The sequence below is a fragment of the Dromiciops gliroides genome, chromosome 6 (genome assembly GCF_019393635.1).
Source record: "Dromiciops gliroides isolate mDroGli1 chromosome 6, mDroGli1.pri, whole genome shotgun sequence".
NCBI lineage: Eukaryota > Metazoa > Chordata > Mammalia > Microbiotheria > Microbiotheriidae > Dromiciops > Dromiciops gliroides.
In genome coordinates, this window is record NC_057866.1 from 139,434,257 (window position 1) to 139,453,677 (window position 19,421).

The window sequence follows — 19,421 nt, forward strand, 5'->3', positions numbered from 1 at the left end:
TCTCCTGGACTCCAGGTCTAGCTCTCTGTCCATTGCTCTGACATAATGAAATCCGTTAAAAGTCTTTAAGTTAGTTTAGCAAGTCATATCACCTAGCTTCAATATATTTTTAAGTTTCTTTAGGTAGAGAAATTCAAAGTGCTCTGAAAATATTACTTTAAACAAACTGGAACACATATCTTCTGACTGAATAATAGGATCTAAAAGTTGGAAGAGTTATTTAGTCAAATACTTTAGTGAGAATCATTTTCTCTATCAGGCTATTCCCCAAATATCACATTGCAGATATACAAGATGTCAAAAACTTTATCTTCCCAGAAACATGGTCTTTATCTGCATAACTTATTGGGTGTTTTATCAGAGAGAAGTCAAATTAGTTTGTTGTTTTTTTTTTTACAGAATACCACAATTCACTGATGTGCCTCTATTTCAATACATTTTTTATCATCGCATCTAAGTGACTCATATCCCCACAGTAGAAGTCTGCAGAAGGATGGGAAAGACAAAGGAAGTAACTTTGTTGGACAAAGGTACTGCTCACTGAGCTGGTTTTTTAAAAAAAGTTGGCTGTGTCATGTCTTCTTTTTTAATACTTTCATTATCTTGTGAGTATGTATGGTTCCTCCACTGACTCTGATCCCAACTCCTTAGTGGCTTGGTGGGTAGTCTTCAAGCTATGGCTCAATTGTTTATCACTCTGTGGCCAACCTGGTGATAAGCCCCTCCAAATTTAGCTAAACGTGTTTTTGGTGGAGAAAAAGACACAAATATGTTGTTGGGCCTATTTGATAGAGCCTTCCAGAACTTGTACACTACTTGTATTGCCTTTATGAAGCAAGGGTGCCCTCTTCACAATGGTCAAGTATCAGAGGAGGCCTTCAGTAGAGGTACTACTACTTTTTTTTTTTGGCGGGACAATGGGGGTTAAGTGACTTGCCCAGGGTCACACAGCTAGTAAGTGTCAAGTGTCTGAGGTTACATTTGAACTCAGGTCCTTCTAAATCCAGGGCTGGTGCTCTATCCACTGCGCCACCTAGCTGCCGCAGTACTACTTCTAATGTCAGTATATGATCGTGTTATACTTAATTTAATTTGAATAACATTAGGCAGCTAAATGACACAATGGATAGAGTGTTGGATTTGGTGTTGGGAAGACCTGAGTTTGAATCCTGCCTCAGATCCTTTGTGATTACATGAACCTAAGTAAGTCATTTAGCTTTACTCGGCCTCAATTTTCTAATTTGGTAAATAGGAATGATAGCACCTACCTTATAGGGTTGCTGTGAGGGTCAAATGAGATAAAATATGTAAAGAATGTCACAAAGCTTAAAGTTCTATATAAATGCTTGCTCCTGTTAGTTATTATTGATTATTATTAGATTCACAGGTTTTGGGGTCAGAAAAGACCTTATTAGTAATCTTGTCTATAAGATCATTACATAAGGACTTTTAGAGCCCAATATTCAGAACATATTTTCCTCTAATAGAAGAATTTTTTTCTAATTAATTGGTTAATATCCAATGAATTGGTGTTCAAACTCCAGGCTGGTTATTTGAGAATCCAATGCTAATATTAAAAGCTGAAATAAAAGCAAAATATAATCTTATTTCAATGAAAATAATCATTTATTTGCATCTGGAGCCTAATTTATGTTTTCCTCATATGCTGAAATTTATCCTTTGACCAATTAAACAGAGTGTAAAGCACTAAACTCAGGTTAAAAGAAAGGGAGGAAATTTTAATCTCAGAAAAGCAGCATTATTAAACAGTTCCTTTCCTTAAGTATGAGAATGAAAACCCATAATAAGGGTTAGGAAACTGCAAAATTTACAAGAAGCAAGAGACAGAAAATGGCATCAGTAAAGAAATGAAGACCTGGTCAAATGTTACAAATAAAATTATGTCTTTGTGTTTTACTATACACTGTCTGGTTTACTACAAAATTGCTTTTTAAAAAAAGAAATCTGGAGTTACTTTCTTATTTGTGATAAGGAACAACACCAGCTAGTACTTACCAAATGTTAAAAAGTAGACAAGGAGACCAATGGTCACTGCCAGGATCACCACTCCACCCACCACAATAAAGCCAGCTAAAGCTGGATTCAGTGATCTGGTGGCTGATGCTACCCGTCCTGGCCTTAAGTTGGAAAAAAAAAGACAAAAGATTACTTGTACTACTCAGAAAAGCAGATATTCCAGCCCTCCTACCTGCCTACCCTTTTACCCGAATAAAGTATTCTTCTGGTTTATATGGCTTGATCCTATAGGAGATGAAATAAACCACTATGATTGTTCTTTCATGGAATCTCAGAAGGGAACACTCAGCTAATCCAACCCATACCCAAACACAAATCATTTCTGTGCCATTCCCAGTAAGTCATCATCCATTTCTCACTTGAACACCTCAAGTGAGGAAGAATACATTATTTCCCAGAGCAAACCATTCCACTTTTGTAAAACTCTAATTGTTGGATATTTTTAACCAGTCTTTGTATCCCCAGTGCTAGCTTAGAGTCATTCACATAGCAGGCCCTGCATAAGTGTTTACTGAATTTAATTGAATTGGAAGGCTAGTACACAAACACGAATTGTTGTCATTCTCTATCCTGTCCATTTTTCTATACTGCCGCTGCAGGAAATGTTTTTGTATGCACAATGAAAGAGAAAGAAGGGGTCTTCGAAAGGTAAAAGGGAGACTCATCGAATATATTCTGGAGTTGTCCTTGGTACTTGAAGATTAATAGGAATATTTAAATTTCCTTTGAATTTTAAAAGAGCTCCTGAAGCTCCTTGTTCATAATCTTCCAGTTGGGGTCACCTCGCCTTCATCTGTCTACTTAACTCCATCCCCAGCCTTTCAGATCAACTTTATTTTTAGGCAGAAAAGATATCAGAACTCTTAGGTAGTAGCTCAGCAGCCAGTAATGTTTGCTGCTAGGCCTGTTCTGATCTTGTAGGATTCCTAGTCACTGGCTCCCTTCTAGTCTGTGAATAGTACTGTAATCTCATAACTTTCTCCGTGACCTAAATGTCTTCCTTGATGGAGTTGTTGTTTTTGTTTGTTTTTTTGTTGTTTGTTTGTTTTTTACAGAACAGGTATAGGGAATTCCTAGTGAGGAAACAATCCTCTAACAAGGCTTATTGGTACCTTCTCAACAAGTTATTGTCTCAGAGAATTGTCTGGGGCTACTGAGAAGTTCAGTGATTAGTAGAGGGTTATCCAATCTGAATGTTTCAGAGGCAGAAGCCCTTAACTGTGAGGCTGGTTCTCTGTTCAAAACAACACAGTATTTCTAAGCATGTCTTATTTCCTATTGCCTGTTTTCCTGAGCATTGGGGCCCTGCCCCTGAATCGTAGCCCTTGTGGCTGAAACCTGACTATCTGCTGTTAGAGCTCTTTGATGCTTTCTACCTATTTGAAGGATTGCCTATTACTAGTCACAGCTTCATGCTATGATATGTATGCAATCCACTGCTATATACCTTTATTCTATTTGCCTATTTGGATCTCTGTTTATCTCCTGTATCCCACTTCTCTAATCCTCCATCAATTTGTCTAGGATCATGTCTGTCATATACAGCTAGGACTTTTCAGGATGAACTGTCCTATTTCGGCAGTGTCACCTTTCACATATTCAACTGCCCATGAAATTGAATGGATATTTTGTTGACTAGAATGCCATGCCTAGTATCACATTAGTTATCTTGCCAAGTATATATTTTTTAAAAGCACACACACACATATTGTTTTCCACTTTGGAAATTTACTGAAAACTTTTGCATCTCTAGTATTATTCTGATTATAAATGAATTAGCCAGTTATATCATTTATTTCATCATAAAAACTAGCTGTTGTCTTCCTGATACAACTAGTTTTTATGATGAAATAAATGATCATTTACTGTATTAGACCTCCTTTATTGATTAAAATTAGTCAATTTCAATTGTACTTAGAAAGTTCATATTTCTAGAGATTATGAGCTTTTTCATTTAATTAATTCCTTATATCTCATTTTTTTCTGACATTCGCAAAAGAGGACCCATAAGGCCTTTTCACCCTATATAGCAAGTAGCTATATATATAGCAAATGATATTTTCATTTATTGCAGCCAAGTTTGTTCTAGCAAATTATAGATAAATGAAATCTGTAGCAAAACCAAATCACTTTAGACATTTGCTTCCACTTCCTTACCTACAAATCTTTTAACAGAGTTTGAAAGTCACTAAATTTATACTTAAATTTTGTTTCCTCTTAATTATCCTGTTCACTTTCTGATAGAAATTCCCAAAGCAGCAGTTTCTATGCAGCTGACCCTTAAGGACATATGGCAATCCCTACTATCTCTTCTGACCTCCAGGATCATACCTCAACTACCTAATGGACATTTCTCACCAGATTCTATGTAGGTAGGTATCTCAACCCCAGCCTGTCCAAAAGTGGACTCATGACTTTCCTCCCAAACCCATCCCTCTGATGATTTTTTTAAAAAGAGTATTACTATCCTTTCAATCACCAAGAATCACAACCTCGAAATCAACCTCAAAACTTCATATTTTCACTCCTTATGACTAACTAGCTGGCCAATCTTACTGACTCTGTTTACACAAAATCTCTTGCATCCCTCTTTACTGTACTCACACAGCTACCACCTGAGTTATAATCCTTATCACCTCTTGCCTGAACCATAACAATAATTTCCCCAGTGGTATCTCTGCCCCATTTCTCCCTTCATGCATGCAAGTTCGATCAGGTAACTTTCCTGTTCAATAAGTACCTGGAATTCCCTATTACCTTTAGGGCCAAATGCAACCTTCCTTTGCCTGTCACTTTTAGATATTATACATTAATTTCTTCCACATACACTTTGGTTTAGCCAAACTGGCTTTCTTGCTGTGTTATTCACAGCTGATCATCATACAATATTGCTGTCACTGTATACACTCTTCTTCTGGTTTTGCTCACTTCACTTTGCATCAGTTCATTTAAGTCTCTCCAGGTTTTGCTGAAAGCATCCTGCTAATCATTTATTATAGCAGAATAGTATTCCATCATGTTCAGATAACACAACTTGTTCAGCCATTCTGTAATTGAAGGACATCCCATCAATTTCCAGTTCTTTGCCAACTCAAAAAGGGCTACTATAATTTTTTTTTTGTACACATAAGTCCTTATCTTTTCTTTTTTATGCTTTTGGGATACAGACTTAGTAGCTGTATTGCTGGGTCAAAGAGTATGAATAGTTTCATAGCCCTTTGGGCATAGTTCCAAATCATTCTCCAGAATGGTTGGATCACTTTACAACTCTACCAACAGTGTATTAGTGTTCCAATTTTCCCACATCCCCTTTAACATTTTCCATTTTCCTTTCCTGTCATATTTGCCAATGTGATAAGTATGAGATGGTAACTCAAAGTTGCTTTAATTTGCATTTTCTAATTTATAGTGATTTAGAGCAATTTTTTCATATAACTAATGCGTTATTATTCTTGTCTCTTTCAATTAACAAGCATTCATTAAATATGTACTATGTCCTAGGCACTGTGCCAGGAATACAAAGACAAAAATTAGAGTCCATACCCTTGAGGAGTCTACCTTCTATCAGAGGAAATAATATATACCAATATGTTTTTTTAATAGTATATTAAAATATATGACATAAATACAACAAATAAAGGTAATTGGAGGATGGTAATTCTCTGAGACCATATAGCCTGGAAAATTAGGAAAGAACACATAGGAGGTACTTTTTAAGCTGAGCTTTGAAGGAGACAAGGGCTTCTAAAAGATGGAGATGAAGAGAGACTACATTCCATGCATTAGGGAAAGCCTATAAAAGACAAAAAAATTTTAAAAATGAATGTTCGGGGGTGGCTAGGTGGTGCAGTGGATAAAGCACCGGCCCTGCAGTCAGGAGTACCTGAGTTCAAATATGGCCTCAGACACTTAACACTTACTAGCTGTGTGACCCTGGGCAAGTCACTTAACCCCAATTGCCTCACTTAAAAAAAATGAATGTTCAAAGTTGTTTTTACATATAATGGGAAAAATAAAAATACTAAAAAAGAATAACAACACATTTTTATGATGCTTTAAGATTTACTCAGGGATGTCCAAAAAGATAGATAATGAAATATTTTGTTTGCTTATTTTTTTGTTCAAACCTGTAATTTTCATGGCATAGGGATCTCCTGATAAGGAAACTCTCTACTAATGCAAATCAGCAACTATTCTGTAATTTATAGCCTTTGAGTTACCTGGGATTAAATGATTGGTTTGTGGACACGAAGTTCGAATGTGTGAGAGGCAAAACTTGAACCCAACCAGGTTTTCTAGACTCTGAGGCTTACTCTCTATCTCCTACATCACACTGCCTCACAAATGGAAGGGTTATTCCCTGTTTTACAGACAAGAAAATCGAAGCTCAAAGAGACACGCTAGTGATAGAGCCAGGATTCAAATCCTTATCTCCTGATTCTAAGTCTAGGGCTCTTTGCACTACTGTAGACCAAAAGTCTAGAGGCCTATACAAACTAGGTAATCAGCCTTTAAATAATTGGCAGTGACCTGCTAAACTTACTTAGTTATAAGACTTTCAAGGAAAGGATTAAGAGTACTGAAAACTTGGATTAAGTTGGAGATTTAAAAAAATATTGAGTCAGCATATTTTGTACCTTGGATGATCCTCCACTGGGAATCTTTTTAGAAACAATTTGCTTTCAGTTTGTCTATAACTCAAACCACCATGAAGCACATGCTCTCAGTATCACACAGAGGGGCAGGGTAGCTAAATTACCTTAAACTCACAATTATACTAAACACTTAAGACTCTGCTCTAAAACTTTCAGCATTCTCTTGATAACAGTATAATTTACACATGAATTGCCAGGCTTTGTTGATAATAAAGTATGAATCCAAGTCAAAATAAATGGAAGGTTAAGCAGTACTTGCCTGATAACAATTAAGAGATAATATGTCTGTAAATTGACTATCCCTTAGATTTGGCTGAATGGTTTTGATCTTTGCAAAAAAATACCTAACCGTTACAAAATGGTAGACAGCCATTGATTTCAGTCAAAATGAGTTACCTGCCCACTTTTACTTTAGCCCTTTCATCCTTTTACAAAGGTGACATACTTAAGATTTTTCTGTATTAAAAAAAAAAACTGAATAAGTACTATACTTCTAGGAGAATGACTCCCCTTGGAACCACACATTATCAATTGAGGAATATTCATGGATGAAAAAAATACATATCTTTATACAAAATTCAACATTTATAAATTAAATAATGCTTATTATGGTGCTTTGTACAGAACTGTCACAATAAAAGAGTATTGATTTTATTTTTGTGTAGCTGACCTAATAAGAATTTTGTTGTTGTTGTTTCTCCAACATTTCTGTGTTGGGGAAGTTCTTACTTAACATCCATCTTCTCCTTCGCCTCCCATCACCAGTCAGTCTGCCCACCCTGAGTGATGAGGGAAGGAGAAGGGAAATATAGTAACCTTATTAATCACATTGATTGTGAGGCATTCCAAAGAATTACAAGACTCAATGGCTCAGTTCCTAAGTTTTATGTAGTTCTAATTCATGCCCAGTGATCAGGAATGCCCTGCCCCTCTCATCTTCCAAGTAGATCTCAGCAACAGGTTAGGTCCATATGAATATCACAGTGTAATATATTTCTCTCCCAGCACCTGGTCAGTGTACCTCCTTCCATGGAGTAGGTTTCCAGACATGGAATATTCCTATGCACCCCCACTACAATATCCTCCACAACTGTCCTTTCCATTTGAATACTGTGAGGCACAGGGAGAATACAAAGGAGAAAAGAAAAGGTATCTTGAATAGGGAGAGGGAAATGGTTATATTTATAGTGAGAAAGTAGGTTATCTACTAATTATCTTAATCTCCTCCATAAGGAGGTACACAGGAGGACAATTGTGAGGAGGAAATTGAGAGTGGGGTATACGACCAGGTGCTAGGGGAGAAAATATATTCTGTGATATTCATATTGACCTAACCTGTTGCTGAGATCCACTTGTAAGATGAGAGGGGGCAGGGCATTCCTGATCACTTGACATGAATTAGAACTATAAAAAAACAAGAGGTAAATTTGTACTGGGGTCTCTGTTACTACATTAGAACCAGAAGCAAGGGGCTGGGGCTGGGCAGCAAGACAAGGAAACTAGGAACATTAGTATAATTAATCCCAGGCTACTCTGAGGCAACCCACTGGAAAGCTGGCGAAGTACAAAAGAAGTGGCAGATGATACTACCTTCTCAAAACTGAAGGACTGATATCATCCAGTAGAAAATTGAGCAAGCAATACTCTACAAGGGAAGTAGAGGAACTGGAAAGGGAAGCCACAATGGAGAGAGATTGGCCATTTGCTGAGAATTTTACTTAGTTTGCAACTATAAATTACTAAATTCATACAGGTCTTTGGGGAAGGTTGTTCATGGAGGAGTATCGTTATTTTCCATGAGCTCTTCTATGAGCTCTGTTTTTTGTTTGTTTGTTTGTTTTTTGTTTTTGGGTGTTCTTTTTCATTTTTTGTTTTTGATCCAGAAATAAACCTGCTCAAACTTTGAGACTTATAAGCCAGGATCTTGCAAGGGGAGTTGGTGACAGTGTACTAGGTTTTGTCAGACAGGAAATTCCTGTGTAGTTTGGGTGGGGCAGTAAGCCAGAGAAGCGATAATTCCTCAACTTGTCTGAATTGATGGTTGTGTGTATATGTATGGATATGCATATGCAAATATACACAGATTCTTATAAATGTTTATATATATACAAATATTTACATATTTATATGCATATACATTAACAAGTATGCATATAACATGTGGACCTTATGGGAACCATGTATACATATATGCTAGGTATGGTGTGATTATAAAATAATGAGGCTATAGATGGTGAAAATGTTTGTGGATCATGGGAAACAGAGATTTAGAGGTTGGAAGAGAACTTAGAGGCCATTGAATCTACCCTCCCTCATTTTACAAATAAATAAAGGCTGGAGTTTAAATGACTTGCTCAGGGTCATACAGAATAATCATTATCTGAGGCAGGATTTGAACTCAGTTCTTTCTGATTCCAATTTCAGGTCCCTAACCACTAAACTATCTAGGTTGCCTCAAAAACTTGAAGAATTACTTTCATATTTTGTATTTACATCTTTATACCCACACATATATACACACATATGTGACTCTACAAAAGGGCTTTTGAAAGATATAAGTTAAGTGATATTTAAAATCAAGACATACTTTAAAATTAATTATTTATTTGAATAATTACTATATCATAGGTTTAATTATTTGGGGAACAGTATTAGCTTGGTTTACTTAAAGATGGGATTGCAACCTATTACTTCAGACCCTTTATCTGTATTGTATCATTTCTTCACAAAGTGGACTAGGCAGAAGATGTATGAATTAATTAGTATAATTCTATCACTATTAGGGGAAAAAAAAACAATTTAGTATTATTTAGAGAGACAATAGAGTGCATGGAAATGGAAGAGAGACACAGATTAACATCTCAAATTCTGATACCGCCCAGAGTGACTTAATCTTTCTGAGGCTAAGGTGGAAAAAAGGCAGCAAGAAGCTCTAGAGGCAGAGTACTCAAAGAAGTAGTAATACTTCTTTTATTCTTTACTTTATAGTTATTGCTATTAAGCCTAAAGTACAGGAGAAAAGTGGGCAACTAGATCATTCTGGTGATGATGATGGTTAGGCCAGTAGCATGTCCATATTCTTTGTTATTAGGGTACATGGAGAAAATGTTTGGCCCCTTGGCACTGACTGGCCTTGAAGGTTTTCACATCAGCAGCATCTGGTCCCAACGGGAGTTCTTTCTCATGTCCGTTAAACATTCAAGCTTCGGAATGCTTTCCAGTAATTACTATACAGTTTCAAAATGACAGCTTTCATTCACTAGGTTTAGGAAATTACTTTTTCCCTTAGGCTTCATCAAACAGCCTCTGTTTAGCAGACATATAAGCAAAAGTCTTCAGATTGTGCCTGATTACAAATATATTAAAACATTATTTAAATGGAATATAAAATGTCATAACTATTTTTATTTCTCCCAATCCAAACCTAAAATGAATCCCCTCTAAAACATAGCTGACAAGTGGCCATTCAGACTGCCCAAAAACCTCCAGTGAGGCTCCAAAGGCAGTCCATTCTATTTTTGGATAGTTCTAATTCCTTAGAGTGGCAATAGGTGGTACAGTGGATAGAACATCAGCCCTGGTGTCAGGAAGGACTTGGGTTCAAATCTGGCCTCAGACACTTAAAAGCTGTGTGACTTGGGGCGGCTAGGTGGCGCAGTGGTAGAGCACCGGCCCTGGAGTCAGGAGTACCTGAGTTCAAATCTGGCCTCAGACACTTAACACTTACTAGCAGTGTGACCCTGGGCAAGTCACTTCACCCCAATTGCCTCACTAAAAAAAAAAAAAAAAAAAAAAAAGCTGTGACTCTCAGCAAGTTACTTAACCCTATTTGCCTCAGTTTCCTTATCTGTAAAATGAACTGGAAAAGGAAATGGCAAACCAGTCCAGTATCTTTGCCAAGAAAACTCCTAAGTGGGTCATGAAGAATTGGATAAAACTGAAATAAAAATAGTTATGACAAAATCATTAGGATGTTTCTCCTACTATCAATCCAAAATTTGTCTCTTTGCAGTTTGTTTCTTTGCTCTTGATTCTGCCCCTTGGGACAAAACAAGTCTCATTTTTCATCCTCATGATAGTCCTTCAAGATAACTATTATCCTCATTCCCCTCTCCCAGTTACTCTCCTCCAGGCTAAAGAGCCTCACTTTCTTCAACCAATCCTCACAGGCAATAGATTCAAGGCCCTTCATCATCCTGGATACCCTCCAGCTTACTAGTGTTCTTCTTAAACTATGGTGCCTGGAACTGACTTCTGTAGTCCAACAGTGTTCTGGCCAGAGTATAGTGAAGAGGAACTATCTCCTTCATATTCATGGAAATTATGCCTCCATTAATGAAGCCCAAGATCACATCACTTTTTGTGCACAGTGAGAGCAATATTGTTTGATGAAGAACTGTGAAAGACTTATTCTCAGCAATACAATGATCCACAATGATCTCAAAGGATTAATGATGAAGTGTGCTATCCACCTCCAAAGAAAGAATTGATAATGATTGAACACCAACTGAAGGCATGCTATTTTTCACTTTATTTCATTTTTCTTTTATTCAAGTTTTCTTATACACAATGACTAATATGTTTTACTTAATTGGACATGTATAACCTATATCTGATTGCTTACTGCCACAGGGAGGGAGGAGGGGAAGGATAAAAGTTGGCAACTCAAATCTTTAAATTAAAAAGTTTATGTATTTTAAAAAAATTTAAAAATTAAAAAAAAGCACATTCATTTTTGAGGTTTCCACATGACATTGGTAGCTCAATCTGAACTTGCAATACACTTTAAAACTCCATTTTTTTCAGAATAATAGCCATACTAAGGACTTATAGATTTACTGTATATTAATAACTTTATATTGATTATGATTTATAATTCATATCCAATTTATTTTAAATATTTATTAGTACCCATTTTCAAACTTTATATTCTTCACTAGTCTTGAAAGAACAAAACTATTGAATTATTTTCCATAATTAAGATTTAGCTGTCAGATTGTAATTTCTTCTGCTTCTCTACTGAATAATCCTAAATTAACTAAGTTTCATTGTCCCTGTGTTCTTCTTTTAAACAGAAAGTACTCAATAAATATTTGTTGAATGAATGCAAGACAAAAAGAAAAAAAATGAAGCTAGTCTGGACTGCCTTTGACTCCAAAAGCATACCATTAAAAGAAGCCAATGGGGAAAAAAAGGACAAAGCATGTTAATGGAACAATGATATTTTAAGTTAGTTATAGCATAGAGTCCATCTGATGGAAACACATTTTGGGACCTGCTCACGTGGCTACTTGTCACATGATCACCAGAATTGTGTAATTGTAGAATAACATTGAATTCAAAGTTGGATGAGACAACAGGGACCAACTAGTCTAGTCTACACCTGATCAAACTTCTCTAGTATTACCCAAATGGCCACCCCAGCTTTTGCCTGGAGATCTTGAGTGAAGGGGAACACCCTAGCTCTCTGAACAGTCTATTCTACTTTGGACTCAGTGCATCAAACCTAAAATTGCCTTTTTACTCTGACTCCAGTGTTCCTACTTTCTAGGACCAAGCAAAAGAAGTTTAATCACTTACCTCCATGAAAGGTTTCTTTTTTTTTTTTTTTTTTGTGGGCTATGGGGGTTAAGTGGACTTGCCCAGGGTCACACAGCTAGTCAAGTGTCTGAGACTGGACTTAAACTCATGTACTCCTGAATCCAGGGCTGGTGCTTATCCACTGTACTACCTAGCTGCCCCCATGAAAGGTTTCTGAATACATAAAGCTGACATCTTATCTTCCTTCTCTTCCTCCTACCCCCACCCTCACATAAAGAGGCTGTGCTTTTGTATTCTTGCAAAGACTGGCACATTGGCTTGTTATTATTTTGGTAGCTAGCTAGGGCTATTTCAGGGCATTTGTGCCCAGAAAGATCATCCCTCATGGTAAGGTCATTAAACTTGGCACAGGGTTAGACCCTGGTGGATATTCTCAAGGTTGTGATGCTTGGGGTCCCCATGTATTTAGGTCTTTTGTGTTTTGGTATTCACGTGGGAAAAACATCTTCCCATCTTCCCATAGGAGAGGATTAGAGAGAATTTAAGAAATAATTTAACTTAGCTCTCTCATTTCATAGGAATCACAGAATCTAATAGGTCAGCTAGTCCCAATCTTCCTTGAGCATGGATTCCTATGTACTTATTCCTGGAAATTGAATACAAGATTCAATGACCACGAACTCAGTAGGAAAACATATGTTTGTTTCTTTATGTTGACAGAGTTCTGCCTTTATTTAAAAGTTTGCTTTAGGATAGTGCTTGGATCATTTCCCAGCATGGTAGATCTACCAGGGCTTGGGCTCCTCTGGCCATGGCTTTCAAGAACTGTCCTCTTCTCTCCACAGCTGTATCTACAGAAGAGGAGTTTGTAAAGTAGCTAGTTAACCCTACATTCTATATAAGGAACATGTGCCTGGGTTAGGTAAAGCCTCTATGTTTTCTCTAGTCTAGACTGTATTCCACCAATATTTGGGGATCAGAGATTTCTATTCATTAGAGGATGTTCCAAACTACAATCTCAGGAGATTCATAAGTCAGTCAATAAGCATTCATTGCGGGCCAACACTGTACTAAGCACTGGGTATAGATAAAGGGTCCCTGCCTTTAAAGAGCTCACAATTTTAGGGGGAAGCCAACAAGCAAACACATATATGCAAACAAGCAATATGAAGGATAAATAGGAAATAATTAACAGAGGGAAAAGACCAGGGTTACACAACCAATCTAGGCTCCTTGACTCATCATTACTGGGCTTCAATTACACTGATGTTACCATCCTATTCCTTCCCAGGAAATGGAGTAGCACCAAGACAGATTATAGGCTCTGCGATTGCATCCTCAGGTTCTCTAGGCCTTATCATATGCTTTACTTCTATGACTTCCATGATTTATTGATGTAATCTAAGGATACCTGGATCTTGCCATCGACCCCACCACTATCTTCTTATGATTTTCAGACCTTTTCTTTCACCCTGCCAACTGAATTTTCTTATGTGTGTTGTCTTTCCTAATTAGAGTATAGGCTCTTTGAGATCAGGGAGTGTTTTCATTTGTCTATTTGTATCCATAACACTTAGCACAGTGTTTGACACCTAACAAGTGCTTAGTAAATGGTTTTCATAATCCATTTACCCTAGAGATGGAAGGAACCTTAATAAGTCATCTTCTAAAACCCTATCATGATAACTGGGATTCCAAAGCCATACAGATAGTTAGTACAGAATAAGACTGGAATACAGATCTTCTGATTCCTAGCATGGTGTTCTTTCCAGTATTCTAGGGTGTCCCTCTCTACACTTAAGTCATAATCAGGACTTGACAACATGTTTGAAAGTGAAGCTGCTTCATTTGAATTTCTCTGTGTCTGTCTCTGTTTCTCTTTGTCTTATCTATCTATCTATGTTTATAAAGGTAGGTAGATAGAGAACTATGTAGATTGATATACACACGTATATGTGAATGTGTGTATGTGTGTGCTTATCTCTTATCCAGACATCTGAGGGGTGGCACTTTGTTATTACAAGAATATTGTAAAGGCCAACTCTGGCAACAAAGAAAGGCCTTTAATCATATAGGGCAAACTCATTTTTAACTAATCAAATTGAATCTTGAAGTCATAATTCCCATTACTCATAAATATTGTTGTTTCTGAGTCTCAAGGCAAGAATCTGTTCTAAAGACTACCTTTTGTTCTGTTGCACAACTTACATATGGTTGTATAGTCATTTTAGGCAGTCAACCATCTCAGGTACAGCTGCATAAGTTTTTTTTTCTTTTGTTAATGTTGCTTAAATTTCAGATTTAAACATGAGATTATGAAAATAATTAACTTTTCAGTAGTCTGAAGTACATGCGTGCTTAAATTGTGAGACCAAGGTAATTCTTTCTTACATTTGTCTTTTGTGGGTTGAAAAAGATCCTGGAAATCTGGAAAAGTGAGTCTTGGAAATCTGACTTAAGAAGAATTTAAAGGGGCAACTAGGTGGCATAGGTGGATAGAGCACCAGCCCTGGAGTCAGGGAGGACCTGAGTTCAAAATCTGGACCTCAGGCACTTAACACTTACTAGCTGTGTGACCCTGGGCAAGTCACTTAACTCCAATTGCCTCACTAAAAAACAAAACAAAAACAAAAACAAAAAAGATGAGGTTTATGTTTTAATCTGAATCTCTTCACTTTTTGTTCCATATAATTTTTTAAAATTTCATTATAAACCTTAAAAAAACACAATATACTAATTAGGTTTGAGGGCAGCTATGTGGCACAGTGGATAGAACACTGGACTTGCAGTTAGGAAGACTTGAGTTTGATCCTGCCTCAGATACTGAGTAACTTTGTGACCAGGAGTAAATCAATTAATCTCTCTATGCCTCAGTTTCCTCAATAGGTAACACGGGGAAAATAATAGTTTCTACCTCACAGGATTGTTGTAAGGGATCAAATGAATCAACATGTTAAGTGCTTTGCAAATCTTAAAGCACTCCTATAAATGCTAGGTATTGTTATGGAAGATAAATGATGATGGCTATGATGACGATCCCTTATATTTATATAGCATTTTACAATTTTCAAGGTGCGATCCCATGCATAATTTCATTTTCATAACAACTTTGTGCAATCAAGAAAGGAGAGTATTATGACCTCCATTTTTTTCAACAAGAAAACCAAGCCTTAGGGTGGTTTGATTACTTGTCTGAGGACTCCCAGTGGTAGTCTGGATTAGAATCCACATGTTCTGACTTGTAGTGTGGAGTAAAGGTATAATGATCTTACAAGTATACTTTTTAAAGCTCAGAAGATTTGAATGAAACATGCAGGAGATTTAATATGATCAATTTTTTCCAGTTTTTTTTTTAAATTTATAAAGTCAATTCTCAGATATTAATAAATATAGTATCTCATCCTTTCCTGCTCCATTCTTTCTGCTTTCATGTTAACCAAACTGTCATATTTGTTCTTTATTCATTTAAGTTTTTAAATATTTTTCAATTGATAAATACAGTTTTCCTCTCCCTCTCATGCTCCTGTATAAAAAAGAAAAACACGTGTAACAAATACGTATAGTCAAGTGAAATATTTACTCTATTGTCCCATATTAAGAAATGTATATCTAGCTCTATATCTTTTTTAAAATAATAAGGGGGCAGCTAGGTGGCGCAGTGGATAAAGCACTGGCCCTGGATTCAGGAGGGCCTGAGTTCAAATGCGACCTCAGACACTTGACACTTACTAGCTGTGTGACCCTGGGCAAGTCACTTAACCCTCATTGCCCCGCCCCCCAAAATAAAATAATAAACATTTTTATTTATAGTTTTGAGTTCCAAATGTTATCCCTCCTTCCCTTCCCCTTCCCTAAGGCAGTAAGCAATCAGATGTGGGTTATACATGTAGAATTATGTAAAACATTACCATATTAGTCATTTTGTATAAGAAAACTTGAATAAAAGAAAAAAATGAAAGAAAGTGAAAATGGCACATGAGTCTATGTTCAATTACTATCAGTTCTTTCTTTGGAGGTGGCTAGTATGCTTCATTATTAGTCCTTTGGAATTGTCTTGGATCAATGTATTGCTGAGAATAATTGCCGTTCATAGTTCTTTATCAAACAATGTTCTCTTGGTTCTGCTCACTTCACTATACATTACTTCATAAAAGTCTTTCCAGGTCTTTCTGAAAACATCCTGCTTGTCACAATAATATTCCATCACCATCATATACCACAGCTTATTTAGCCATTCCCCAATTGATGGGCATTCCTTTGATTTTCAATTCTAAGCCACCACAAAAAGCTGCTATAAATAGATACAAATAGATGTACAAATAGATCTTTTTCTTTTTTGGGGGATGTCTTGGGGATATAGATAGCATTGCTGAATCAAAGGGTATACACAGTTCTATAGGCCTTTGGGCATAGTTCCAAATTGTTGAATTCTTTATCTTGAATTCATTACCTCTCTGGCTAGTTGAGTTCCATGGTTTTTTTTTATTCCGGTAGTTAGACTAGATTATCTATCTCTAAGTTATTTTTTAGTTGGAAAATTATATGAATTTACTCTGCCTTTTGCTTCTTTCTTCTTTGGTCAGAGTAAAGGAGCAGAATGTACAGAAGTTATGTCAAGAGATGGGAGAGAGGACCAGGGGACCTCCACAGTGCTGAGAGAATGAGTTGATTATATTTTTAAAAAGTACTACAACAGTGGGTCCTAATCTGTGCACTGAATTGTTAAAAAGTTCTGTCAATTACATATTCACCTTGGATATTGTGATTTTGTTATTTTACTGAATAACTGTGATTTTATTGAAGTTAAAGGCTTCCCAGCACCTTAAAGCCAGGAAGACCTGCATTCAAATATGGCCTCAGACACTTACTAGTTGTATGACCTTGGGCAAGTCATTTGACCTTTATTTGCCTCAGTTTTTTTTTCCAATTTGAATGAACATAACAATAGCATCTATCTTCTAGAGGTTTTGAGACAATAAATGAGATATTATTTTAAAAGTGCATAGCACAGTGCTTTGCATATAATTAGCAACATAGAAATGTTTATTTCATTCCCTTTCCCTTGTATCTTCTTTTCCTACCTTCCATTAATAGAGTGAGAAAATCTCTACCAATGGAGATTTGCACCTGTTCTTCAATTTATATAGTCCACAGTTACCTGGGACATAGGGTATGTGAATTGTCAGAGGCCGAAGTTGAACCCAGGTTTTCCTGACTCCAGGGATGGCCACTTAATCCCTGTGCCACGCTGCCTCTTGATTTTCATTTGGCTCCAACAAAAGACAGCATTATTCAATGTCACAGCAAAATGTAGCCATCTCTATGAATTGAATAATACATCATATATATGTATGTGTATATATATATATATATATTGCTTTTCTAAAGTATATGTAGATCCTATGTGATTAATAAAATACTAAAGCATATGGATAGGAGCTGTGGTTTCATTGAAATAGAGAACTCTCACAGTGAGGAAAATCCCTGGTCAGACAGGTTGCCCAGGATCACATAGTCAGCATGAATCAGATATAGGACTTGATCCCAGGCCTTCTTTTGGGGTCAGTTGTCTTATATCCATCGACTCAAACAGCCTTTCTATGATACCAAAAATATAATACAACTTCATTTAAAATCATAAATGAATTCATGTGAGCTTTTTTGTCATTAAGTATTTGTGTGTGTGTGTGTGTGTGTGTGTGTGTGTGTGTGTGAGTTAATAGTACAGAGATAGCTTGTGTGTTGCAGAGAATTGAAGAGTAACCTTGGACTATATCAGGCAACAATGATGAAAAACTGAAAAAAGAAAACCCTTTTATACTGTCCCATACGAAATCTCAAACACATTGAAAAGTCTACTCAATGATAGGGTTTCATGATGAATGCTTATTTTTTTCAGTTAGATAACAAGTCATACCCCCCCCCCCAATCAATCATATATCAAGATGTGGATTCAAGTCTTTCTATTGAAACGTACTTGCTCTGTGACCATGGATGGGTTAATTAGTCTTTTAGTATCCTAGAAAACTTTCTAAAACTACAAATTATAGATGAGTTGCCTATTTGCATGGGTGAAAGGTGTTTCTGCATCAGTAATTTCTCATACCAGCTACAGGCTGTCCTCCCCCCCAATACTACAAGTACTGGAATGTCCTCATGCCTAAAAAAGGTTGGGAAACAATTAAGTTTGTCACATGACTGTTCTTGGCAGTTGCTTTTTTCTCCCCCAAATAATGTAGCTTATCTCTCTCCAATCCACCTTCAGCTACAAAGAATTCAAGAAAAGTAGAGACATATTTTTGTTGAGGAGAGTTGGGGGGGGGGCGGCAGGAATGTATGGAAGGAGAGAAGTAAGATTTGTGGAAATACAAATCCCAAGGTTTTTTAGTGCATGCCACTAGTATACAAGCTCCCAAGGTTCTAGGTTCTTTGAATCAATCCAAAGATATATCCATTTCTATCTGCTTAGTATTTATTGAAAAATGAAAACACCTATTCCTTGATTGGGTTTTGGTTCATATCTTTTTTCTTTTTTTTAGTGAGGCAATTGGGGTTAAGTGACTTGCCCAGGGTCACATAGCTAGTAAGTGTTAAGTGTCTGAGGCTGGATTTGAACTCAGGTACTCCTGACTCCAAGGCCAGTGCTCTATCCACTGCACCACCTAGCTGCCCCGGTTCATATCTTTTAAAAGAGAAAAATTCAGAAACTCAGGTTTTGAATGAAAAAGTAGATACTCAGAGTGGATTTTTAAGGTTATTACTAATATTTACCCTTCCATACATTTAGTTTCCTCTTGTTTGTGACCTTGGATGGCAGGATATCTTATTGTTTTGAGCTCATAGTTGACTTTATTCACATGTATCTTGTAGGAAGATAGAGAGGAAGAACATGGAAAGACAATTATATAATGCTCGGCTTTGTCAAGACTTGTCTATGTCTGACATAGGAAAATAACTTTTGCTCAGTTACTTTGAAACTTTTCTTCAAACTAAATTCTCAACTCCAGCAAACAGGAAAATAACCTGTTCCCTTTCCCTAAACTTGAGCTGCTCAAGTAAGAGTACAGTCTATGGACATTCCTGGGTATTGTGTAAGTAACAGTAACTGGGGCCTTTTGAAAAGTCTTAAATCATTTGGACACTACAACAAGAAGTAAATAGAAATGGTAAAGGGATGGGGAAATGTTT

General features: G+C 36.6%; 1 protein-coding gene across 1 annotated transcript in view; it reads right to left on the bottom strand.

The window, feature by feature from the left end:
• Window positions 1-13,658, bottom strand: part of LOC122732095 (transmembrane protease serine 11D-like) — a 55,224-nt gene extending 41,566 nt beyond the window's left edge. The window contains exons 1-2 of the mRNA XM_043972263.1: window positions 13,645-13,658; window positions 2,017-2,138 (exon numbers count right to left, since the gene is read on the bottom strand). Coding sequence (XP_043828198.1) covers window positions 2,017-2,138; window positions 13,645-13,658 — 136 coding nt within the window. The remainder of the gene's footprint in view (window positions 1-2,016; window positions 2,139-13,644) is intronic.
• Window positions 13,659-19,421: the final 5,763 nt, after the last annotated feature.